This window comes from Talpa europaea, assembly GCF_964194135.1.
Source record: "Talpa europaea genome assembly, chromosome: 7".
Classification (NCBI taxonomy): Eukaryota; Metazoa; Chordata; class Mammalia; order Eulipotyphla; family Talpidae; genus Talpa; species Talpa europaea.
This window is the reverse complement of record NC_140074.1, coordinates 4,222,103-4,243,078: the sequence shown is the minus strand read 5'-3', so window position 1 is coordinate 4,243,078 and position 20,976 is coordinate 4,222,103. Positions and strand designations below refer to the sequence as shown.

The following is a 20,976-nucleotide window of genomic DNA, read 5'->3' as shown; positions in this document are numbered from 1 at the left end:
CCAAATGCTCCAGATGAGTTTTTCTTAACAATGACCAAGTGCTGGAGGGTGGATTCCGGTGAATCACGGTTTTTAGGTTGTGTGTTCTGCTTCTCAAGGGTGGAGTCTACCCCAGACAGGTTGAATAGAGCTGTCCTCGCTCTGCCTGCCCCGCCCCCCCACCCCGCCCCACCATGCTGTACATCGATGATAGCACCTGTCATGTCACATTTTTCTCTGAGAAAAATGAAGTGTTGATTTTCTAAATATAAAGGTGATACATGCTCATTGTAAAAACTTTGGAAAATATGGAAATGCATGAATGATCAGAAAAGGTCCTCTGTAACCCCTCCCCCCCAACAGCCATTGCGACATTTTGAGTATCTCTCTAGCCTTTTTTATCCTTAAGTGTGAATAGGGGATGTTCCTTGTTCCCCGACTGGCCCCTTCCTTTCTGTCCTGCTGGTCAGCACTTCAGCCTCCCTGAGCTCCATTCACGCTCTCCCACGCGGCCTACTTGTGGATGTCCACTGCCCTAAGTCCTGAGGGTGGACCTTGTCACTGTCCTGAGAGCTGCGGCCTGCCCTACCCTGGTGATCCCTGAGTGGCAAACTGGGGGTGAGGTGTGGGTGTGGGGAAGAGGGGCACTAGATGACCCTGGAGCCTCATTACCTGGGTGGGAGTAAGCAGAGCCTCCCTTCCCTCGGGCTGCGCTGCCTGCATATTGCCCAGATCCTGGAGCAGTCCTGCCTGGGCCGAGTCTCCTGAGTCCCACGTGAAGTGCCTGTTAGCTTGGCTTGCAACCTCTCTCTATGGAGGACGTCTTTGGTCAGTCACCCTGTACCTGCCTTTCTGACACATCTCCCAAGGGGGGACCACCAACCACCCTCTGACCCTGGGCACATATGAGTCCTTCCCTGAGATTTTCTGAGTTGAAAATAAGAGGACAGTTCCTCTTGGGTGGCAAAACTGAGAAGGGGATCCAGGAGCTGCTCTCTACAGCTAGAGTGAGAAGCAGGTCTGCAGCAAAGGAGTGGAAGGTCAAGGGCAGAGGAAAAAGTCATGGGAGATAGAGAGCCATCATCGTGGAGGACTGTCCCTGGATCTAGCTGTACCTGAAGCCAGCTACCCTTGTCCACTGCACACTTTAATGCCATGAGCCAAGAAAGCCCACCTTTTGGCCAATCTAGTCTCAATCCTTGCAGCCAGAGCTCTGGCATATGCCAGGGCTGGGTCAGTCCCTGGCCTGGGTGGGATGGGACACAGACACCATCCCTTGCCCCTGGGGCCCAAAGCATGAAAACTGGGGACGGTGTACTCCCAGCCTGCTAGCTCACGTATGACCAGATCCCAGAGCCCAGCTTAGGCTCAGCTAGAATTTACCAGTATTTCTTTTTAGACAACATCAAGGGCATTGGCCAGCTCCCCCTGTCCTGTGCTAGAAATTCTTCCCTACCACACTACATACTCCAGCAGGAAGGCTGGCCACTTCTTAGTCATGTGACTGGGGGCAAGTTTTCTCATTTCTCAAATGCAGATACTAATAGCATCTATCTTGGAGAGCAGCTGAGAAGAGTAAATGAGTGAATCCACACAGAGGCATTTGCGCCTGTTCTATCTGCTGTTGTTTCTCTGCAGTGGTGGGCTTGGGCTTGGCCAGCTCTGCGCCAAGTGTGTTCTCTGGAAACATGACCAGCGAAGGAAGACACAGAGAGACATGGGTCCTGGTGTGGACATCCTGCAGCAGAGGACACACACACCACAGGTGCCCCCGATCTCAGCACAGCGGCCCTCCTGGGAACTCAGGGCAGCCCTAGCCCCTGGCTTCTCTGGAGGGCAGCCTGCACTCGGTGTGGGGCTGGGGCTGGGGCTGCAGCTTGGAGGCTGGCTCAGCCCTACACCACATATCAAGGGCAACAGGAGCTGTGTGTTTGGGAGAGTGTTGGATAACCTGGGGGGAACCTGGACTTCTGGAGCTTTCCCTTCCAGACCTGCTATTCTCTGGAAGCTTCTCTCTCTTCAATTCCTGGGTACCTCAGTTGTATCTTCTGATCTCCCTAACTCCCCAAGCAGCACCCCAAGTCCTGCCTGGGGGCTCTTCTAGGGGTCCAGTTTGGTGTTTTTCTGGAGAGAGAGGAGCTTGTCTGTGGCTCCTGGCGTGCCTGCCTGCTTCCCCCCCTCCCAGAACCGCCATGACTCCACCTCCCTGACACCCCCCCTTCAGCTGTGCTTTGCTCAGGCCCATGCTCTGGGCACCAGCCCTGGGGTGAGCTGGGGGAGGATGCTGCTGCGAGCGCCCTGTGTGGGGACAGCGCATCTGGCTGGGCGTGTCCTCCGTGGGGGCGCAGCGCCCTCTCACGCTGCGCGCCCCTTAACTGCTTGGCGAGGCCCGTCTTAGTGGGCGCAGCGGGTGCCGGTGGGCTGTGTTGGGTCACGGGGTAGTATTATGCTCCGGGCATTAACCCCTTGCGGGGCTGCTCAGGGTCCCCGGCCCCGAGAAGATGGGGGGCGGGGCAGGGGCCTCTCTCCTCTGTGCGCTCCCCGAGCCCTCCGCCCCAGTGCCGGGTTTCACCAGGTGGCAAAGTGCCCCAGGGTGTGCGCGCACCTGAAGCTTAGAAAACCTGGCTGAAGGGAGGAGCCCTCGGCCAGGGGTCCTGATGAGTTCAGAGCCCCGGTGTCGCAGCCCAACACCCACACTCCTGCGCCGTGGGGCTCGGGGGCGGGCGGGGCGCCCCCACGTCCCTTGGCTGGTCTCTCCCAGAGCGCGGTCTGCGCGCCCAACAAAGGCGGTCGGCCACGTGCCCTCCTCGACGCGGGCTCGGGGGGGACGCGCCGGCCCCGGGCCCCCTCTCCAGCCCGGGCGGGATCCCGCCGCGGCGCTGCGCCCCAGGTGGGAGCCGCGCGGCCCCCGCCCCGGCCCCGCGGCCCCCGCGGCGCCTCGCCCACTCCCGGCCGCCGCCGCTGCAGCCCCGCGAGGCGGCGCTAGGGGGCGCTGCGGCAACTGCTTGGCGGATGGAGCCAAAGCCGCGCAGCCAGCAGCGATTCCGGGGCTCGCGGGGGGCGGGGACGGGGAGGGGGAGCCACGCCGCCCCCCCCAGCAGCTCCAGGTTCTTCCCGCGGGAGGCCGAGAAAATAGCCCCGGGAGGTGAAGGTGCCTTTCCTCCCGCCACCCCCCAACTCACGCGCCCCCCGACTCCGACGTGCCCCGCCCCCATCGCGGACCTTCGCTGAGCCCCGCGCTCGGAGTGTCCCCGCGAACTTCGCCACGCGCGACCCCGGGCCCGGCGGCCAGCGGCCCTGGGGCTGCCCCGCGGCCGCCGTCGGGGTCCGGGGCGGGCCCGCGGCGGCCGCCCGCCTCGCGCAGCGGGGGTGTGAAGGCTGGGGGGGCGGGGGGCGCCCTGCGGGGAGGCTCGCGCCGGAGAGGGGCGCGCAGGGGCGCAGCGGCCAGCGAGGAGCACCGGGAGGCAGAGCCAGGCCCCGGGAGGAACACCCCCCAATAAGCAGCCGGCGGCCGCTTCGCGCACCCCCGGCCGCCCCCCGCTTCTCTCCTCGCCGCTTTGCAAAGCTGGAACCACCCAGCGCGCCCCGGGCCCGAGCCGCGGCTCCAGATGTGCGCCTGGTTGCAGCGGGGAGAACGCGCGCTTCCCCCGGGCCGGGCACATTCCCCCACTCTGAGGTCATCCCGTAGGTGGTCAGGGGGCGCGCCCGGGGCCTTCCTGCCCCGCCGCCGGGAGGGGAGAGGCGGGCGGAGGGAGGGAGGGAGGGAGGGGAGAGGCGCGAGGGGCGCGCGGAGGGAGCGCGACGCCGCCAGCACACCACCAAGTGGCACCGAGCAGTGATAACAAACTCAACTTAAAAAAAAAAAAAAAGGAAAAGGAAAAAACTTCCCCAAGTTGCAGCCCGAGACGTGCGGACGTGCGGGCGGAGGCGCCGGGCGGGGAGTGTGGGTGGCCCAGGAGCCCCCCGGCGCCCCCGGCTGCTCCCCCGCCGCGCAGGGCTGGGACTCGAGGCCGCCCGGGCCCTGCGCCCCTGGCTGGGCGGAACCGCGCCCGAGGCTGGCGGGGCGGCCGGCCGGGGACCCCGGGGGCGGCCGGTCCCCGTCGGTCGCCAGCCCCCGCGGGCGCCCCGGGGGCGCGCGGCACCAGCTTCGGCCCCGACACCCCAGCGTCGCCCCGGCCCCTCCCGCACCCCGGGCCTGCGGGCGCGGGCGGATCCCACCCGCCCGGGCCGGGGAGAGCCGGGGTTGGCACGGGGGGAGGGTCTCCCCACCCCCCCATGCGCCCAGCCGCCCCCCGGCCGAGCGGGGCGCGAGGACCCCCATCCTCCAGAGTGGGCTTTTTATCAAGATTTCAGATTTAAACAATCTGAGCAGTTTCCCCCGGGGACACACAGCCAGTGTGCACAAAAACAGAGGGGCGGGGGAGAGGCCTGGGAAGAAGGGCTGGCAACTTGTTTTGAGGTTCCCAGGGTGCTGGTGGCAGAGAGCCCCACCTTTTCACAACAAAAGGCTTTAAATTAAACAAAATCTGGGGCGCTGAGGACGCAGGACAGGGTCTCCCCGGCTCGAACAATGCTGGTTTCACGACATGCAGCCGAAGGCTGGGCCAGGGCAGTGCAACTTGGAGGCGCGCGCGCGCACACACGCGCGCACACTCGCGCGCACACGCGCGCCCCACACCTGACCGGGAACTTCGCGGGGTCCGGGCGCGGCGGGCGGCCCCGCGCCCCCCACCCCCGGGCCGGGGTCCAGGTGACGGCCTCGACTTCCTTTTTTGTTCCGCGAGGCCCGCAGTGCGGGGCATGCCGGGAAATGTAGTCCGCCGCGCCCGCGCCCGCCCCTTCCCCAAACCGGGTCGGAAAGTGTCGGGGTGTCCGGCGCCACCCCCGAGTCCGGGACGCGGGCGGAGGAGGGGAGGGGCGCAGCCGGGGGGGGCGGGGGGAGGAGGGGCGCAGGACGCCCGCCCCGGGAAGAAAAGAAAAAAAAAGTTGGAGTGTTTTCATTTCTGCCTTCTCATTTGGAGAACTTTGGAGGCCGCCCCCGGAGAGGAAGCGCGACCCGAACGTCCCCTTCGGAGACAGACTTTGCCTTTGTTTTTGCCCAGGGCTCCACCAGACCCGAGCCTCGCCCCACCGGGGGGCTCGCGGGCGCCCGGCCGCCCGGGCTTGACAACCGCGCGGAGCCCGCGCCCCGGCCCGCGCCCTCCTGCGCTGCGCCCCCGGCGCGCCCCGCGGCCCGGCCTCGCCCCCGGCGCCGGCACCTCCTCCGGGCAGCCGCCCTCCCTCACGTGGCTGGCTCCTCGCTCCACACCACGGCGAGCACTACAATAAAAAGAAAGAAAGAAAAAAAAAGAGAGTGGAGAGGCACAAAGCAGACTTAAATGGGCGCTTTTTCTCTCTGCAAAAATAAAGTCCAAGGTCTTAGATTTGTTTTTTTTTTTATTTTACAATTTATAAAACATCAGCCGCCTCCCCGGCGAGCCCCCGGCGCGGCCCGAGTGGCCGGGCGCCCGCTCGTCCCCTCCTCTCGCCCCTTGGCCGAGTCTTTGTCTGGCCCCAGCCCCACGGGGCCCCGGGTCCCCGGGCCCTCGGGGGTCCCTAGAAGGCGACAATGGCTCGAGTCCAGGCGCCGAGGCTGGCGAGCGCCTGCTTGGCGCACAGCTGCCCGTTGAGCGGCGGCGGCTGCTCCGAGGAGTCCGGCTGTCGGCTCACCAGCCCCGAGAAGCCCGAGCCAAAGATGGAGATCAAGTTTGAGATGTTGGACGCGTCCGGGGCCGCGTCCGGGCAGAAGTCCTCGAAGCGGGCGCGCTTGCAGGGGGCGAACGGGGCGCCCCCGGGGGGCTCGGCCCCCAGGTCGCCCGCGTCCGCGTCCTCGCCGCCCTCCTCCTCCTGGCCGGGGTAGTACTTGCGCTTGCAGCCGGCGGCGGCCGCCAGGCCGGGTCCCGGGGCGCCCTGGCCGCAGCAGGGGCAGTGGGCGGAGGCGCAGCAGTCCTGGTGCAAATAGCCGTTCTCCACCGTGGTCACCACGTGAGTGTCCAGGTCCAGCACGGTGGTCTGGCTGCTGCAGTGCACGCCGAAGTCCGAGGGGGCCGGGTACGCGGCCCGGTAGAAGCCGGGGGAGGAGGCGGGGGCCGGGGAGGGCGGGGAGCCGGCGGCGGCGGCGGCCGGGGGGGCGGCCCCCGGGGGCGCGGCGGGCGCGGGGCAGGCGGCGGGGGCGCGGGGGTCCCGCGGGCAGAGCGCGGCGGGCGCGGGCGGCGGCAGCGGCGCGGGACCCGGCGGCAGCGGCTCCAAGGGCTGCCCGCGGTGGGGCGCGCCGTGCGGCGGCTGGAGCGCGGCGCACCCGGGCAGCTCCGCGAGCGCCCCCGCGCCGCCCGCGGGCGCCCCGGCCGCCGCCGCGCAGACCCTCGGCGCCGGGTGCTGGTGCTGGTGCAGCTGCTGCTGGAGGTGCAGCTGGTGGAGCTGGTGGAGCTGGTGCAGCTGGTGCCGCGCGGCCGGCTCGCGCGCCTCCGCGTCCCCGGCGCCGCCAAGTTGGAGCGGGCCGAAGTCGGCCGCGCTGGCCGGCATGCCCGGCGCGGCGTACGCGAGGTGCTGGTGCTGGTGCTGGTGCTGGTGCTGGGGCGGCTGCTGCTGCTGCTGCTGCTGCTGCTGGCGCCGGTAGAGCTCGGCGTAGCGCTCGCTCAGGTAGAGCTGGCGCGCGTTGCGGAGCACGTAGGACACCAGGAGGTTCTTGTGCAGCTTGATGCCGCCGCGCTGGGTCCGGGAGCTGTGGATCTTGCGCAGGGAGATGCTGATCAGGCTCTGGGCGTCCAGGGCGCACTCCATGCTCCCGCGGAGGCGACGGCGGCCGAGCAGCCGCGGCCGCTGCTGCTGCTGCTGCTGCTGCTGCTGCTGCGGCTGCGGCCTCCAGCCGGCCGGCGGGGCGCGCCGGACACGGGGAGCGCAGCCCGGGTCAGCGGGTCGGCTGCGCTCCTGGAGGAGCCGCCACCACGCGCCGCGCGCCACCCGCGGGCTCGTGCTCCCCAGACGGCGCCAAAGCAATGAGCCTCGGCCGGCCCCGGCCCCGGCTATTTAGCCGGGCGTGCGCGCCCCGCCCCGCGCGCCGCCGGCCAATGGGCGCGCCGGGAGCCTCCCGAGTGACGGGCGCCGCCCGCCCCGGGGCCGCGCGGCGGGCCAATCAGACCAAGGCGGTTCCTTTGTGCTATTCAAATACCGAACGGACCCGGGGCCTCCAGCGCCGCGGCTGCCTCGAATGTTCTCCTGGGGCTGCCGCGCCGCGCGGGACGCGGAGCCGCCGGGGCCGCCGTCGGCGTCGCGGGGCGCCTCGCAGCCGCCGCGCGGGGGGCCGCGGCCCCCCGCCGCCGCCCTCGGCCCCGCGCCCCGGGCGGGGGCCCGGCCCACCTGTGCGCGGCCGCGACGGCCCCGCCCCTCTCCCCGCGGCCGGGCCTCACCTGCGGCAGGTGCGCGCGGCTGCCCGCTGCCCGCCGCGCGGCGCCCTCTTTCTCGCCTGCCGACCCCGGGGCGCCCGCGCGCCCCGAGACCTTTGCAGGAGCCGAGGGGGGCGGCTGGCTCGGCCCGGGGGCGCCCCGCGCCGGGATGGCTGGGCCTCGTTTCGAGCTGTTTGACCGCAGGGGTTCGGTGCCTCCTCGGGGAAGGTCTGTTCACCTCATTAGTCAGACGCGAAAACCCAAACGTGGTGAGTGTGGGTCTCCTCTGATGGGGGAGCCTCGGGGACGAGCCCCCAGGGGTGCGGACCCGCGAGCGCGCAGGGGTGCGAAGGCGGAGCGCGAGCGCGAGGGTCTGACCCGGGCTCTGCCCTCCCCTCCCCAGCGAATCGCAATGACAATAGGGACTATTGCCTTGTGCCTAGTAGGGGGCCCGCCCTGGCCAGAAACGCCCTGAATTCCAACCCGAGATTGCCGGCCCAGCAGGCGGTGGGGGGCGGGGGGCGGCCGTGGGGGCCGCAGCTCCACAGAGGCAGAGTTGGGATGGGCGCCGGCGCTTGAGCTCCTCCCGGGGCTGAACACCAGGGGCCGGGGAACTGCACGACTTAGCTTTGTTGACACTATTTCCCTTCTTCTTCCTCCCAAACCTCCCGCCGGCCCCTGCCTCCCAGCTGGGGACTCAGACCTTCAGGACAGAGGGACAGGCTTATGCCTACTTGGGGCCCTCGGCCTGGAAGGGGTGACTGCGCCCCTGAAGGGGGGCTCCCAAGTGGGGTCTCCTTAAAGTGGTCAGGAGGGTGGCCTGAGGGGTCCTTGAGTTGGCCTTGGAAGAGGGGGTGGCTTCAGAGAGACACCGAGCGTGTGTGGGGGGCCTTGTGGGTCTGGGGTGGCGGGTGCGACAACCCGCTCTGTGCCCCTCTGCTGGGGTCTCTCCTGAGCCTCTTCTCTCCTTGGGCCGGTTGTCCTCTGCACCTACTTTGATCCCTTGGCAATGGAGACACCCAGCCAGCGCCTCTGCCGTTTCTGGGTCTCCATCAGCCTGAAGAAGTCTCCAGATTGCTTTCCTCAAACAGTTACACAGCACCACCAGGAATCAGGGATGAAAACAAAGCCCGGGACAGTGGATCTCCCTTCTCAGGAGCAGAAACTTGGAAACTTGGGGCACTGACAGTGTGAGGGGCCTTGCCCGAAGCCCCTCAGCTCCAGACCTGAACCTCCGTCCCTCTCACGAGGCCAGGAGCAACCTTAGGAGCCCCTGTGACCAGTAGCACGTCACCCAGGGAATAGAGGGTGACGTTTCAGGAGGACTGCAGAGAAAGGGCGTCCTGTTTCCATTCTGTTGCTGACCAGGTGACGGTGACAAGAGGACCAGGGGACCCCCCCTGTGGCAATACCTCTAGGAATAAAAGCATGCCCCTCCTTACTTTCCCCAGGGCCTCTCTTCAAGATGTGCAAAACCTTCATCTGTTCCTGTCTGAAGTTCACCTTGGAGACATCACCCCTGTCTGGAGTCGCAGCCACGCCTGGCCATCGGGCTGGGCGCCTTGCAAGAGCCCAAGAACGTGTGTGATGCTGGCTGGGGCCTTCCTTCTGCCCTCGCCCAGTGTGTGACAGGAAAGCCAAGACCTGCAGTGCCTCGCTCGTGGTTGCACAGTCAAGGCGTGGAGCCAGGGTTTGAACCGAGGCCTCTTCCCAGGACCGGCACTTCCTCTAGGGTCCCCATCCTAGCCTCAGATGGCCTATTCACAGCCACGCTTTGAGCCCTGAAGACTTTGGGGGCCCAGGTGGGGGATCAGGGTAGGGGTGGAAGTGGTGGCTTCCTCGTCCAGAGGCTGGGTACTGGGGAGCTGGGTTGCGCGCATGGGCCTCTCCCCTGGGCACTTCCCAGCCTCTGTCAGCCTCTGCCCCCAAGTGAGTCTGAGCTCCACTGAGGCTGTCACTCCAGAGCAGCTAAGAGGCGGCCAGCGCCTTCTGCGTGGTCCTGCTCTCGAGGCCTCTTGTCTGGGACCCACACTCGGTCTCCCCTGCCTGGCAAGAATGGAGAGGTGGGCTAGTGGGGAGGCCTAAGCAGTTGTCTAGCTTAACAAAAACCCTTGATCTTTTTTGGGGTGGCCCGGTAAGGGGAGCTGCTGCAGCTGTTGTGAGAAAACACTTGTGGAAGGAGGCGCTGGAACAGCTGAGCTGTCTGGTGCCCCTGCGAGCAGTGGAGCCTGGGGCCACACCGCAGGAATTCGCCACTGTGGACTGACAGACGGGGCCGCTGCGCAGCGGCCTGCTGTCCCGTGAGCAGTGGCTCAGGGCCTGGAGCAGACACTGTCGGGGTCAGTGAGTGTGTCCAAGTGTGCACACAATGGGGGGGGGGAGGTCCCTCAGACCTGTGTCCGCTACAGGGAGGTATGTCACCTTGGGGTGAGGGTCTGGCCTTATTTGCCTGGGCACCTGAGGAAGGTTGGCGCGCTGCCTCGCGGGCTGGCTCTCCCCTGGGCCGGGAGATTACCTCTGGCACTGAGTCACTGTTCCCTGGGGGAAGTTAATTAACGCCTAAATGTTTGCTGAGTGTCTGCGGGAACGGGAACTGCATGGAGCAGGGCACAGAAAGATGGGGGGACCTGGGTTCCTGTCAAACCTCAGGTGATGTCAGCCCCACGCTGGAGCAGTTCACACCCTCCAAATGCCACGGAGGCCTCGTGGGCACCTAGTGGTCACCCAGCTTAGAGGTGGGCGACCTGGCTTGGAAGCCTCCTGGTAGGTGGTGAGGTTTGCCTGGGGGGCTCCCAGGGATGGGTGTGGGATAGAGGGTGCATGTTGTGTGGGGGTGAGGGGTGAGAAATTTGGAATTCACACCTTCGTTTATTTTTTCATTGACCCAAGAGATATTTCCAGAACCTTCCTCTGGAGCCCTTGCAAATGAGTCAGGGAACAAGCAGAGATGGTGCCCTCAGGAGGCCACAAGTCTGAAGGAAGCAGACAGGATAAACAGACCGGAGGATAGAGTGATAAATCTGTGATAAGAAGAACAGAGGGGAGGGACTGAGGCTTCCAGCAGGAAGCTTGAACTTGGAGACTGAGGCCGGGAGTGGCTTCCAGCAGGAGAAGAGCGTGGTCGGGTCTGGTACACAGTAGGCACTCAGTAAGTACTTGTGGAGCAAATCAGGGGATACATGTATGCCAGAGACATGCTGAAGTTGGAAGGGCCAGGCCTTCCCCTGCCCTAATTTCTAGGTGGGTAAACTGAGGCCCAGAGAGGAGGGATATGCCGAGGCCCTTGGCCACCTCACATCCTCTTACGGCCCAGCTCCCTGTCTCTGTGGGCTCGCTCTGCAGGGATGGACACCCAGGGCGCTGGGCAGTGGCAGAGAAGGCAGCCGGCTGCAAGGGTCACTGTAGAGGGGTCTGAGGCCGTGCTTGGATGTAGCACCCTGTGCTGCACCCCCAAAAGGCTGTTCTGTGGCTGAGGTCCTGAAAGCTGGGTAGATCCTATCTCCAGCCCCTAGAATCAGCCCCCTGTCACCATCCCAGGTGGAAGTTGCCTCCCCTGCCCCATGTCTGTGTTTGCCCTGTGGTCTGGGCAACAGACTTGGTACCCAGAAAGACCTCGTGGTCCCTGGCCTCAAGGCCCTTCGGTGTAATCGGAAAGGTCACAGCAGCCTGGCTTTCTCGGGCTCTTGCTCTGTGCCAAGTGCTCTGTCCCTTGGAGGGCTGCTGGAATCCCTGCGGCAACCTTTGAGGCAGGTTTGCTTATTCCATTTATCTTATGGTTGGTTGAAGCAGCTGAGGCACAGAGAGCTTGGGTGACTTGCCTGGGGTCACACAGCAAGGCAGGAGACACAACTCCAATTCCAGGGCTCCGGGGAAGTGGGAGCACTGTGAGCAGCAGGACAGGGATGGAGACCCCCCTGGAAGCCCCTGTTGCTTCTTTTGGATTCACTGGGCTTTTAAATGGATTCTGTGCTTATCGATGAAATGTGCAGAGGACAGATGTGCCCTCTTGCTTGGGTCTCTGCCCAATCACCAGGCATGGCCTGCGTGCCCGCTTGTCCATTCACTCACTCAATAGCTGTGGACTGGATGCTGGCCACTGGGCAGGCACTGTGATGAGTCCTGGGGATGACACCAGGCAGCTGGCACTGCCTGGAGCAGGACTGAGGAGGCTTCTGATCTCCCAGGCCAATTCTGATTGATTGATAGTGTCTGCCTGGAGCCCTGGGCTGCAAGGGATTTGATGTTTGCTCCAATTGATTAGTGATGTCTGCCAAGGGCTCAGCTGGGAGCCTTTAAGGCAAAAGTGCTGGGTAGTAGCCCCTGGGGTGAGGATGGCTTGTCTGTTGGGTGCTTTGGGGTTGACACCTGGGGGGATCTAGGAGACAGAATGGAGTCCCTGGGGTCAGGAGAAGCAGGTTCTAGCTCCAGCTGGACCTGCTACCCCTTGGTAATGTGCGTCCCTTCTCTTTGGCCTCAGTTTCCTCATGTGTGCCTTCTCCCAGGAGGTTCTCTGGGCATCAAAATTGCTTTGAAAAGTTAAGGGGATTACGATTGAAATGAGAGGGGGATGTGCCTCCTCCCTCTTGTCTCCTTTCTCAGAACCCTGCTGGAGGGGAGCAGCCGGGCAGGCCAGAGTTAATCCAGGGCTGGCCAGGGCTGGGCTGGGCCTGGAGCGTGTGGGTGGGTGGATGGGGGCTGCTCAGCGGTTCCTTGCTCGGGTTGTTTTTATAACTCACTTAGTACAGACCTTTGTCTCTCACTGGGCTCACTGGGAGCTTCTAAGGAGTGAGAAGCTCCTTGATCTGAGGAACTGAATCTTCGATTTTTTTTTTTCATTTTTGAGGGAGTGGGTGTGTGTACCTGCCTCCCCCACCTCCTCGCTGGGTGAATGAAGCTACAGGCCCTTGTGCCAGACGCAGAACTCTGTTTAACATGGATTTTCCCCATGAATCGTCAGAACAATCGGTTGGGGGGAGGCACGTAGTGCTGTTGTCTCCTCTTCACAGTTGAGGAAACTGAGGCCCAGAGGAGTGAGGTTCTGGCCCTGTGGCCGCACGGCTGGCCTCTGCCTGGGTTTCAGCCTCTGGTCTGAGTTGGGAGGGACTGGCATTATCCAGTCCTGCTCTTTTGTCCCTTCGTGCAGTTGCTCACCTGTTCATACATCCTTTTGTTCTTTAGCAAGTGTAAGTGCCTACTGTGTGCCGGCCTCCACATCAGCTCTTAGCTCACGGTGGCTCCTGCTCTTGCGGACCATGTATTCCAGGGCAGACAGGAGGCAAACAAGAGATAGGTAAGCAGATCAGCAAATGAGATGGCCCTGGGGGCTTTGTGATGGGGACTGCAGGGAGGGAGAGTGAGGGCCTCGAGGCTCAGCGGGGAGAGGGTCCCCAGGCTCCCTCCTTCCCCTGGGCAGGTCTCTTCCTAGAGCCCCCCACTGGGTCCCTGCTGGGCGGGGCACAGCCTGGCAGCCTGTTTTGTGCTCAGCCTGCTCTCCTGTCCCTCTTCTCCCCACAACTGGTGAATTTTTAATGCTGCTACATGGTACAAAGCAGAATTTCTGTTTTGTTTTGAGAGCATTTTTCAAAAAACCTTTTCTCATGGGCGTGTGTGTGTGTGTGTGTGTGTGTGTAGAGATGGCCCAGGGAGAACTGACCCTGTGTTTTGGGCACATTCCTGAGCTGCTTGTTTTCCATAATATGGGGCTACATAGGATTTCAGCTCTGGTGAGGGGTCCTTGGCAACCATGTCCTCTTGAAATGCTCCTTACTCTCCCTAACCTATTGCTTGGGGATCCAGGAGCCATCATCACTTTTGTCATACAGGTGGGGAAACTGAGGCACAGAGTTAAGAATTGTCTGTGGTGGCGTGGGAGCAGGAGTCACACTTGGGCTGCTAAGCCAAGCTCTTCTCTGCTGCTCCACACTGTCTGTCCTATCACACACACACACACACACACACACACACACACACACACACACACACATTCCAGGCTGAGATGCCTGGAGATACAGTCCTGGCCTTAGGACCGGTGCAAATGAGGGGAGGAGTCCACTTGTCACCTCAAAGGGGATGGCCTCAATGTGACTGCCATGGAGAGGGCTGGCAGGGGGTTGCAGGAGTGGTTCCCAGTGGTTTGTGCTGGGGGCAGAGGCTTTCCTGGGACTGACCCTGACATGTAGCAAAGTGGGTCTCCGTCTTGGGTCCTGCATGGCAGGTCCCAGCGCCCTCTTCTGAGCTTTCTTACTGATCACTGACTGTTCTGGCTGCGAGATTCTGGGCACTTGTCCGCAGTAATAAGTCGACCGAGTTACTTTTACTATCATGCCCATTTTGTAGATGAGGAGGCTGAGGCTCAGAATGGTGATGTCCCTGGAGTATAGACTACTTTGCCTCTGGCCCCACATCTGGGAAGGCAAGATGGCAGGAAGGAGGGGGTACCAGGAAGGGGCTCCAGGACTCTGAGCTGAGACTCCCAAAAGGCCAGGGCAATTCACGGCTGTTCCAGCTTATTTCTCCAACCTGGGTTCTACGCTCAGGGTGGGCAGGTGGTTTGCCCTACCTGCAGCTCTGGAGTCTGCCCTCCACCTTGTACTGTGCCCATCCTTCCCCGGGGCAGGTGTCTCCTTGGTGCTGGGTCTTCCTCTTTGGCAGCAAGGACCCCTTCAGTGTTTGGTTTCTCGTTCATAAGAAAATGGGAGTCATTTTTATGAATGGTTGTGTGAGTTGGGCTATATGCCCTGCTGCATAGCAAATCAAAATCCTAGAATCTTAAAGACTGGACCTAGTAAAAGTTTTTTTTCTCGCTCTACAGTCCAATGTGGATCAGACAACTGTGCTCCAGGATTCTCCCATCTTGCTGTTCCACCATCCCAGGGCTTTCCTGCTTTCAGCCTTGCAGACAAGGGAGCCAGTAGGTGGATGATGCGCTGGATGCTGCACAGCAAAACTTGAATCGGTCTCCCTCCCATTCACTGGCCTGAACAGAGTCATGTGGCACCATCTAGCTGCAAGGGAGTCTGGGAAATGTAGTCCTAAGGTGTGTGCCTGCAGCAGACGGCCCATTCAGTGAATATATAGCTTTGTTACTAATACAAAGACCCCGAAGGAAGCAACATCACTGAAATCAGATGTGTCTTACCCTTGATAACACCTTTGATTTGACAAAGTTATTTTACTAACTGGTCTTTTAACATTTATGAGGTGCATCATACAATATACCCCTTGATCCCAATTTTAATGACTAGATCTCTCCCATGTTGGTTAAGGCAGCGTGCTTGGTATTTTCTTTTTTTTTTTAAGATTGATTTATACAAGCACTGGGTACAGTCAGAAGCGCAGGAGGGTGAGAGAATTCACCAGAGACAGAGTGGGGAGCAAAACAGACAGACTGACGAAATACACTGCTGAGGGGAGCAGCGGGCGCGGCAGGAGAGGTCTGCATGCCATGTGGGCCCCTCGCCGGCAGCCGGGGATCGAACCTGTGCTGCAGAAGCTGCGGCTTTGCAGCCCAGTGCTCAACCGCTGCACCACTGGGGAGGCCCCTGCTTGGTATTTTTAGGGAAGGGAAGTATTTTTTTATTGAGAACTGAATGTGTACTGGGTTCTGTGCTTGGTCACTCATAGCCTGGGATTTTTATGTACCCTGCAGGCAGCTTGTTGTATCACCCCCAATTTAAAGGTGCAGAGACCAAGGCTTTTCTACACTCTGTCACCAGAAGAGCTGGGGTACCTACCTGACGCTGTCCGTTTCCAGAGCTCATGGTCTGGATCATTCCCTCACTGCTCTGTGCGCGCGTCCATCTGCCCTGGAACCATCAGCCCCACTCCTCAATGAGGTGCAAGGAGCTTATAGGCTTTGCTTAAATCTACAGTCAGGAAGGGGCAGAATCGAGTCTTTTCTTCCCCAGGACTCAAATGCTTCACAGTTACATTCTCCCTCCTTTGGCTTCCTCGTGGTTTGAAAATGAGGTTGGACTGACTAGAGAATTGTCCTGAGATCAGGCTGCCAAGCAAGTCTATGTGAGCCCCTCCATCTCCAGGGTTCTAGATGAGGACACCCACCAGGCTGATCTTGAGCCAGAGGAACTCAAGCTGAAAAGACAATGGGGATATGGGAGATGCCAGCCTTCCTTACAAAACCCGAGGGCCTGGGGCATGGGGAAGGCTGTGTAGTGAACATTTCAGTGGGACTGAGCAACGTTAGAAAATCAGGTGCTAAATCTGATGGTTGGCGAGAATGTGTGTGACACCGGTAGTGGGCTTTGTGGTCTGACACAGGTTCTAGCTCTTCTCTGTGAAGAGGCAGCCCTGTGGTTTGGGTGACACTGGCTTCACCCCCAGTCAGTCCCCCAACCAGACAGTAGTGGGACATAACCTGAGTCTAATGCCAGGCTTCACAGGGTTCAATAACAGACTAGAGCATGACTTGGGGCTTTTGTGCCTAAGAGGTATGGATTTTTGTCAGATAAAACAGAAGCTAAGAAAGTAGGATAGATTGGATCACAGTTCAGCAAGTATTCACTCTTGGGGACAGAATAGGTGTTTCTGCACCACTGACTTTGACCTTGACCTTGTGATTTGCTTTGGCCCGTGGGCTTGCCTCTTAAGAGGAGGCCTTAGGAGATATTGCACACTTCTGCTCTGTCTCTTGCTCCTCCGTGAACTGTCATGACAAAACAGATCTCATTTAGCTTCTGATTGAAAATAAATGTGAGGACACATGGAGCAGATTTGAACCCGACCACCAGTCCGGAGCCAAGTTCATCTGACCCTTAACTTGAAACAGAACTGCCTAGTGGAGCCCAACCTCCATTAGGCACATTATGATCAACCTACAGATCAATGAATGTGAGAATAACTGTTTTGTAAGGAGCCTCTGGGAATGTGAGGTTGTTTGTTATATAGCAGCATTATGGCGAAAGCTGACTACTACATAAATGTCAAGCGTTTTGATTAAGGCAGAGCTAGTGAGTACAAGTGTCAGGGTCTAGAATTTTGGTCTCTTTATACTCCCTATTTAGTGCTTATCTATAGGTTTCCAGTAAAGGCAGCCAGTAATGAGAATAGAGCTGGGAGTGAGGATTCTCTGCAGGCATCACAGCTTTCTCTGATTTGCTTTCTTTATCAGGTTAACGGTTGTGTATGTGACGTGTCTCTGCTACTCCTGGAATTTCATTCATCATACTCAAGTCTGGAGATGGAGAGCTTTTGGAGAGAAACCACGATTAACCACCTTTCTATTTTATGCACTTTAAGGAAACTTGGCAAGAAACCTAGCCAGAGTCTCCCTTTACTGGTGGCTGTTTGATGGGTAGACCGACGTTCTGTTAAAAGTATCTTTCTTAGGAACATCATAACTGTTAGGTGTATTTATGGATATGAATTTTCCTTTGAGCATTGCTTTGGCTGCATCTTAGAAGTTTCAGTACTCAATACTCCCTCATTTATTTAATGTCTAAATAGTGTGAAATGTCTAAGTAGGATGTCATTTCCTTTTGAATTCCCTCTTTATCTCAAGAGTTATTTGGAAGTAAGTTTTCAAATTTCTACGAAATGACATTTATAAGGCAATCACTAGCTATTAATTTAAAAGCTTATTTCACTGTGTTGGGAGAGTGTTACACTTCAGAATTTGTGGAAATTACTTTTGTGCCTGGATGCCACAACCATTATTTGAAAGTCCTGTGGGATTATTATTTTCAAGAGTGCAAGTTTTTGACAGCTCCAAATACCCGCAAATATTTTCAATCCAGGAAAATGTAATTACCTACTCCTGCTCCTTGGCACATCATTTTCAATTCATCGAAAGTTGGGGTGCCTTTGTCTTAAGGGAAAGCTCCTCGAGGTCCAGCCCAGCCAGATGTCTGTCCCCTTGGTGACTTTGGGCTCCTCTAAAGAGATGGATTTCGTTGGTTGGGCCTGGCAGTGTGTGTTATAACAAACACAAAGGACTCCTGTAAACAAGGGGTCCAAGTGGAAGCAGCAGTTAATGAATGTTTGACTCCTGCTGGGCCTGTTTGGGGGTGGGTGGAAGAGGCTGATTTTTGGTTTTCTGGTTTATTCACGGCTCTGCTTTCCCCTCTGCTAATTACTACATTAGCCTCTCCTCTTTCTTGATAAAATTTGCATTTGAAAAGTATCTGGGGGCCTCCCCGCTGGCGCAGCAGTTGAGCGCTGGGTTGCGAAGCTGCCCCGCAGCCTCTGCGGCGCCGGTTCGATTCCCGGCTGCTCCCGGCCACCGGAGGAGGGTCCCGCATGGCGCGCAGACCTCTCCTGCGCAGACCTCTCCTGCCGCCCGCTGCTCCCCTCAGCAGTGTACTTCGGTCCTTCTGCCTGCTCTGCTCCCCGCTCTGGCTCTGGTGAATTCTCACCCTCCCGCGCTTCTGACTGTACCCAGTGCTTGTATAAATAAATAAATAAATAAAAATTAATCTTAAAAAAAAAAGAAAAATATCTGGGAGATACTAAAAACCTGGTCATGATAAACTTTTCACAAATACAATGATCTTTCGCTTCACAGGCCGTCTCCAGGCCATTTCCTGGGCTACATGCAGCATTCAGGGCCACGGCCTCTTGGCCATCACCCCAGTCACCATCATTTATTTGCTCAACACTCCCACATCCGGAGTTCAGAGCTGTGCTCCAGGGGTGGGGCTATACTCCCCATTTCCTAGACAAAAAACTGAGACCTGCCTGGGTGTTAGTGGGTCTCAATCCGGGCTCTGCCTCAGAGCCTCCCAGGGGCTTGTTAATCGTGTGGAATCTTGGGTGTCAAGGTAAGTCGCACTGATCCTGAGGTGCTCTGACTCACAGGCCACCTGGCCAGCCAGCGCTCCACCCTCCCAGGGCCAGCTGGGGATTCCCTGGGCCAGCAGAATGCCAGAGCTTCCAGAAGGTGGGAGATGGGAGACAGGTAGGAGGCCCTGGAAGAGGGAGCCGCCTAGCACGCCCTGCTGGGGTTTGGTGGGAGTTCCTGCCCTCCTTCCCTGCTCCACATGAGGTTCTCTGGGTATACCTTAAATTTTGGCTGGGCTTCATTCAGTCTCCCTTTCTTCAGCCCTGGGCTGTGCCAACTCCTGAGGAAGATTCTGGAGGAGCGTATGGTCTGATGGGGGAAAGGATCACAGCTGAGGTGCCTCTACAGTCAGCCTGCCCTTTTGCTCAGAGGAGAACACGGTGGAGAGAGCCTCCGTCCTCCTTTGGGTTCTTTGGGTTCAGGCCTGGAATCAATCCATCCCCAACTCCCACCCCTTGAAATGTCTCCTTCCAATGCCGCTTCCTTCAGGAAGTCTTCCTTGATGTCCTCATCAGAACCATTCATTTCTCTTTGTTCCTGTGACTCTCAGCACCTCTGCTTAGCAGACGTCCTGTGTGTGGGGTTCACGTTGGTGAATGTCTAGCCTATCCTTCTGCCTCCCCTCCCCCTCTCCATGGCCAGCTCCCCGGGGAGAGGAATACCATGCAGAAAGACCTGGAGTCCCATCCCGGGACTGCCTGGCACCTTGAATGTTTCCCCTGGGACCTTGGGGAAAACGACCTTACTCTTTGTAGGTCCCCCACCACATGCTGCCCCCCAAATTGGGGCTTATGGTTATGTCTGACCTCATCCCTCCATTGATCTTGTTCTGACCCTGCCACATGCCCACTCTGGGAATCAGGCCAAGTTACTTAGCCCCGAGCCTCAGTTTCCTCACGTCTTCAATAGGGATAACAAGAACACCCAGTTTGCAGGGGGCTGTGGGGATTCAGGAGATGACAGGGTTGCGATCTGGGTGCAGGTCAGTTCCTCCCAGATAATCACCAGCCAGCAACTTCCTTCTCGTCCCCCTGTGGAATTTGGATTTGAAGGTGAGAGGATCCCCCTTCCTCCCCTACCAGCAAGAAAAATAGCAGAATCATGGGGGTCACTGCCCATGAATCTGGCTGTACTCCTGCAGCGCACCCAAAGAACTCCACGTCCCACACACTGATTTTTTGGGGAGGAAAGCTGAGGCCCAGAGAGGGAAGGAGTTTGCTCAGGCCAAACAGTGGCTCTGGGGGGCGAGCCTGGCATCAGGTCTCCTGACTTGGGGGGGTTGGCTGGTGCTCTTTGCTTTGGGGCTGAGTCTACATTTCAGGGCCTGCTGGCTCAGGCAGCAGGGAACCCCAGAGCCTGTCAGTCCATGTGCCCCTTTGCTCCTTTGTGTTTATGAAGCAGCTGTTCTGTGCTGAGCCCCCGAGGGCCTCAGATGTGCCTGGTGCTGGTCCGCCTCTTCTCTCTACAGCTGACCGAACCCAGCTGTAACGGGTTAGACACCGGAGCCGCCGGGTGTGTGGGCAGAGCTAAGGCAGTCTCTCCAGATGGCTGTCGGGTCTCTTGCTCCGCTACCTCTAGCAGGCAGCTTTCAGCTTCATGGCACAAAAGGGCTGCTCTACCTCCTGTTATCACGACAGCATTCAAGAAGGAAAATAGGATTGAGACTGGGGAAAAGTGAAGGGCAAAGAACAAAAACCTTGGCCACTCTCTACACCTTTAATGAATGCCTACTATAGGCCATTCTCCTCCTCCTTCCCCAGAGACAACTGACTTCTGAATGTTTCCAGCAGGAGACTTCTAATTCCATCTCTTTGGCCAGAATTCGACCAAGTAACCCAGCTAGCTGCAAAGGAGTCTGGGAGGTGAGTATTCTTATCAGAGCATATTTGCCCCCCCAGAATGAAACCAAGGTTCTGTTAGGAAGAAAGCCGGGTGTGAAACAGACACCCCGCTGACCAGCAGTGTTCTTACCCATTGAAGAGGGTCTCTGCCCTCAAAGAGCCCATGTTTGGGGACCATCTACTTTGGGACCTTTTCACTGTAGTATAAAGTAGATGTAGAGTCGTATAGGTAGACAACCCCAGCCCTGCTCACCGTCTCCAGAGGCAGTGTCCTGCGTCCAGGGTAGAGTGTGGCACACAGTAGGGCCTCCATCAACATTTGTTGGGGCAGAGAAGCGTTTCTAGCAAGCAGTGTTTCCAGGGCTTCTGCCGTGAGGCCGTCTGGCTTTGCGGGCGTTGGCGTGGAGTTCTCTGTGCTTTCCTTTGGGTTTTCATGAAATGTCTCTGTCGATGACATGATGTGGGGTGTGGGGGCAGGGCGAACTGTGCCCAGGCCGTCCCTTCTTTTGCGGTGGGCCTCCGTCATGCGGGGCGCCTGGTTCTTTACACTGACTTTGTGCCTTTGCAGTGAGGGCTCCTCTGTACCTTCCGGGAGCAAAGAAGCTGGAAGCTGCCCTGCTTTGCTGAGCATGTCGGCGAGATCCAGGTGCCAGGTGCTTGTCCTACCTCACCTTGCAGCTGCCCACCAGCCGCCCTGAGAGGCGCCGATATGGCCTCCCCTACAGACGGCGGGACCGTCTCCCTCACGTGCCCGAGGTCCCTGAGCTTGTAAGGGGCAGACCTGCGACATGACTCTGGGTTGTCCAGTCAATCCCCTGTGCTGGGTGGCTGGCACTACCTCTCCCTTATTAGCAGGCAGTGGTCTCTCCATTTGCTGGAGTGGAGCTGTGTGGGGTGTGGGATGGGGGGCAGGAACTCCCCAGTGTGGGAGGGTAGATGT

The 20,976-nt window shown here is 59.4% G+C and overlaps 1 protein-coding gene across 1 annotated transcript; it reads right to left on the bottom strand.

Annotated features, from left to right (window-relative positions):
* Positions 1 to 5,402: 5,402 nt before the first annotated feature.
* On the bottom strand, positions 5,403 to 6,968 carry IER5L (immediate early response 5 like). The gene has a single exon (XM_084236371.1). It carries the CDS (start codon positions 6,796 to 6,798, stop codon positions 5,575 to 5,577), a length of 1,224 nt encoding a protein of 407 aa, XP_084092497.1. The 5' UTR covers positions 6,799 to 6,968; the 3' UTR covers positions 5,403 to 5,574.
* Between the last annotated feature and the right edge of the window lie 14,008 nt (positions 6,969 to 20,976).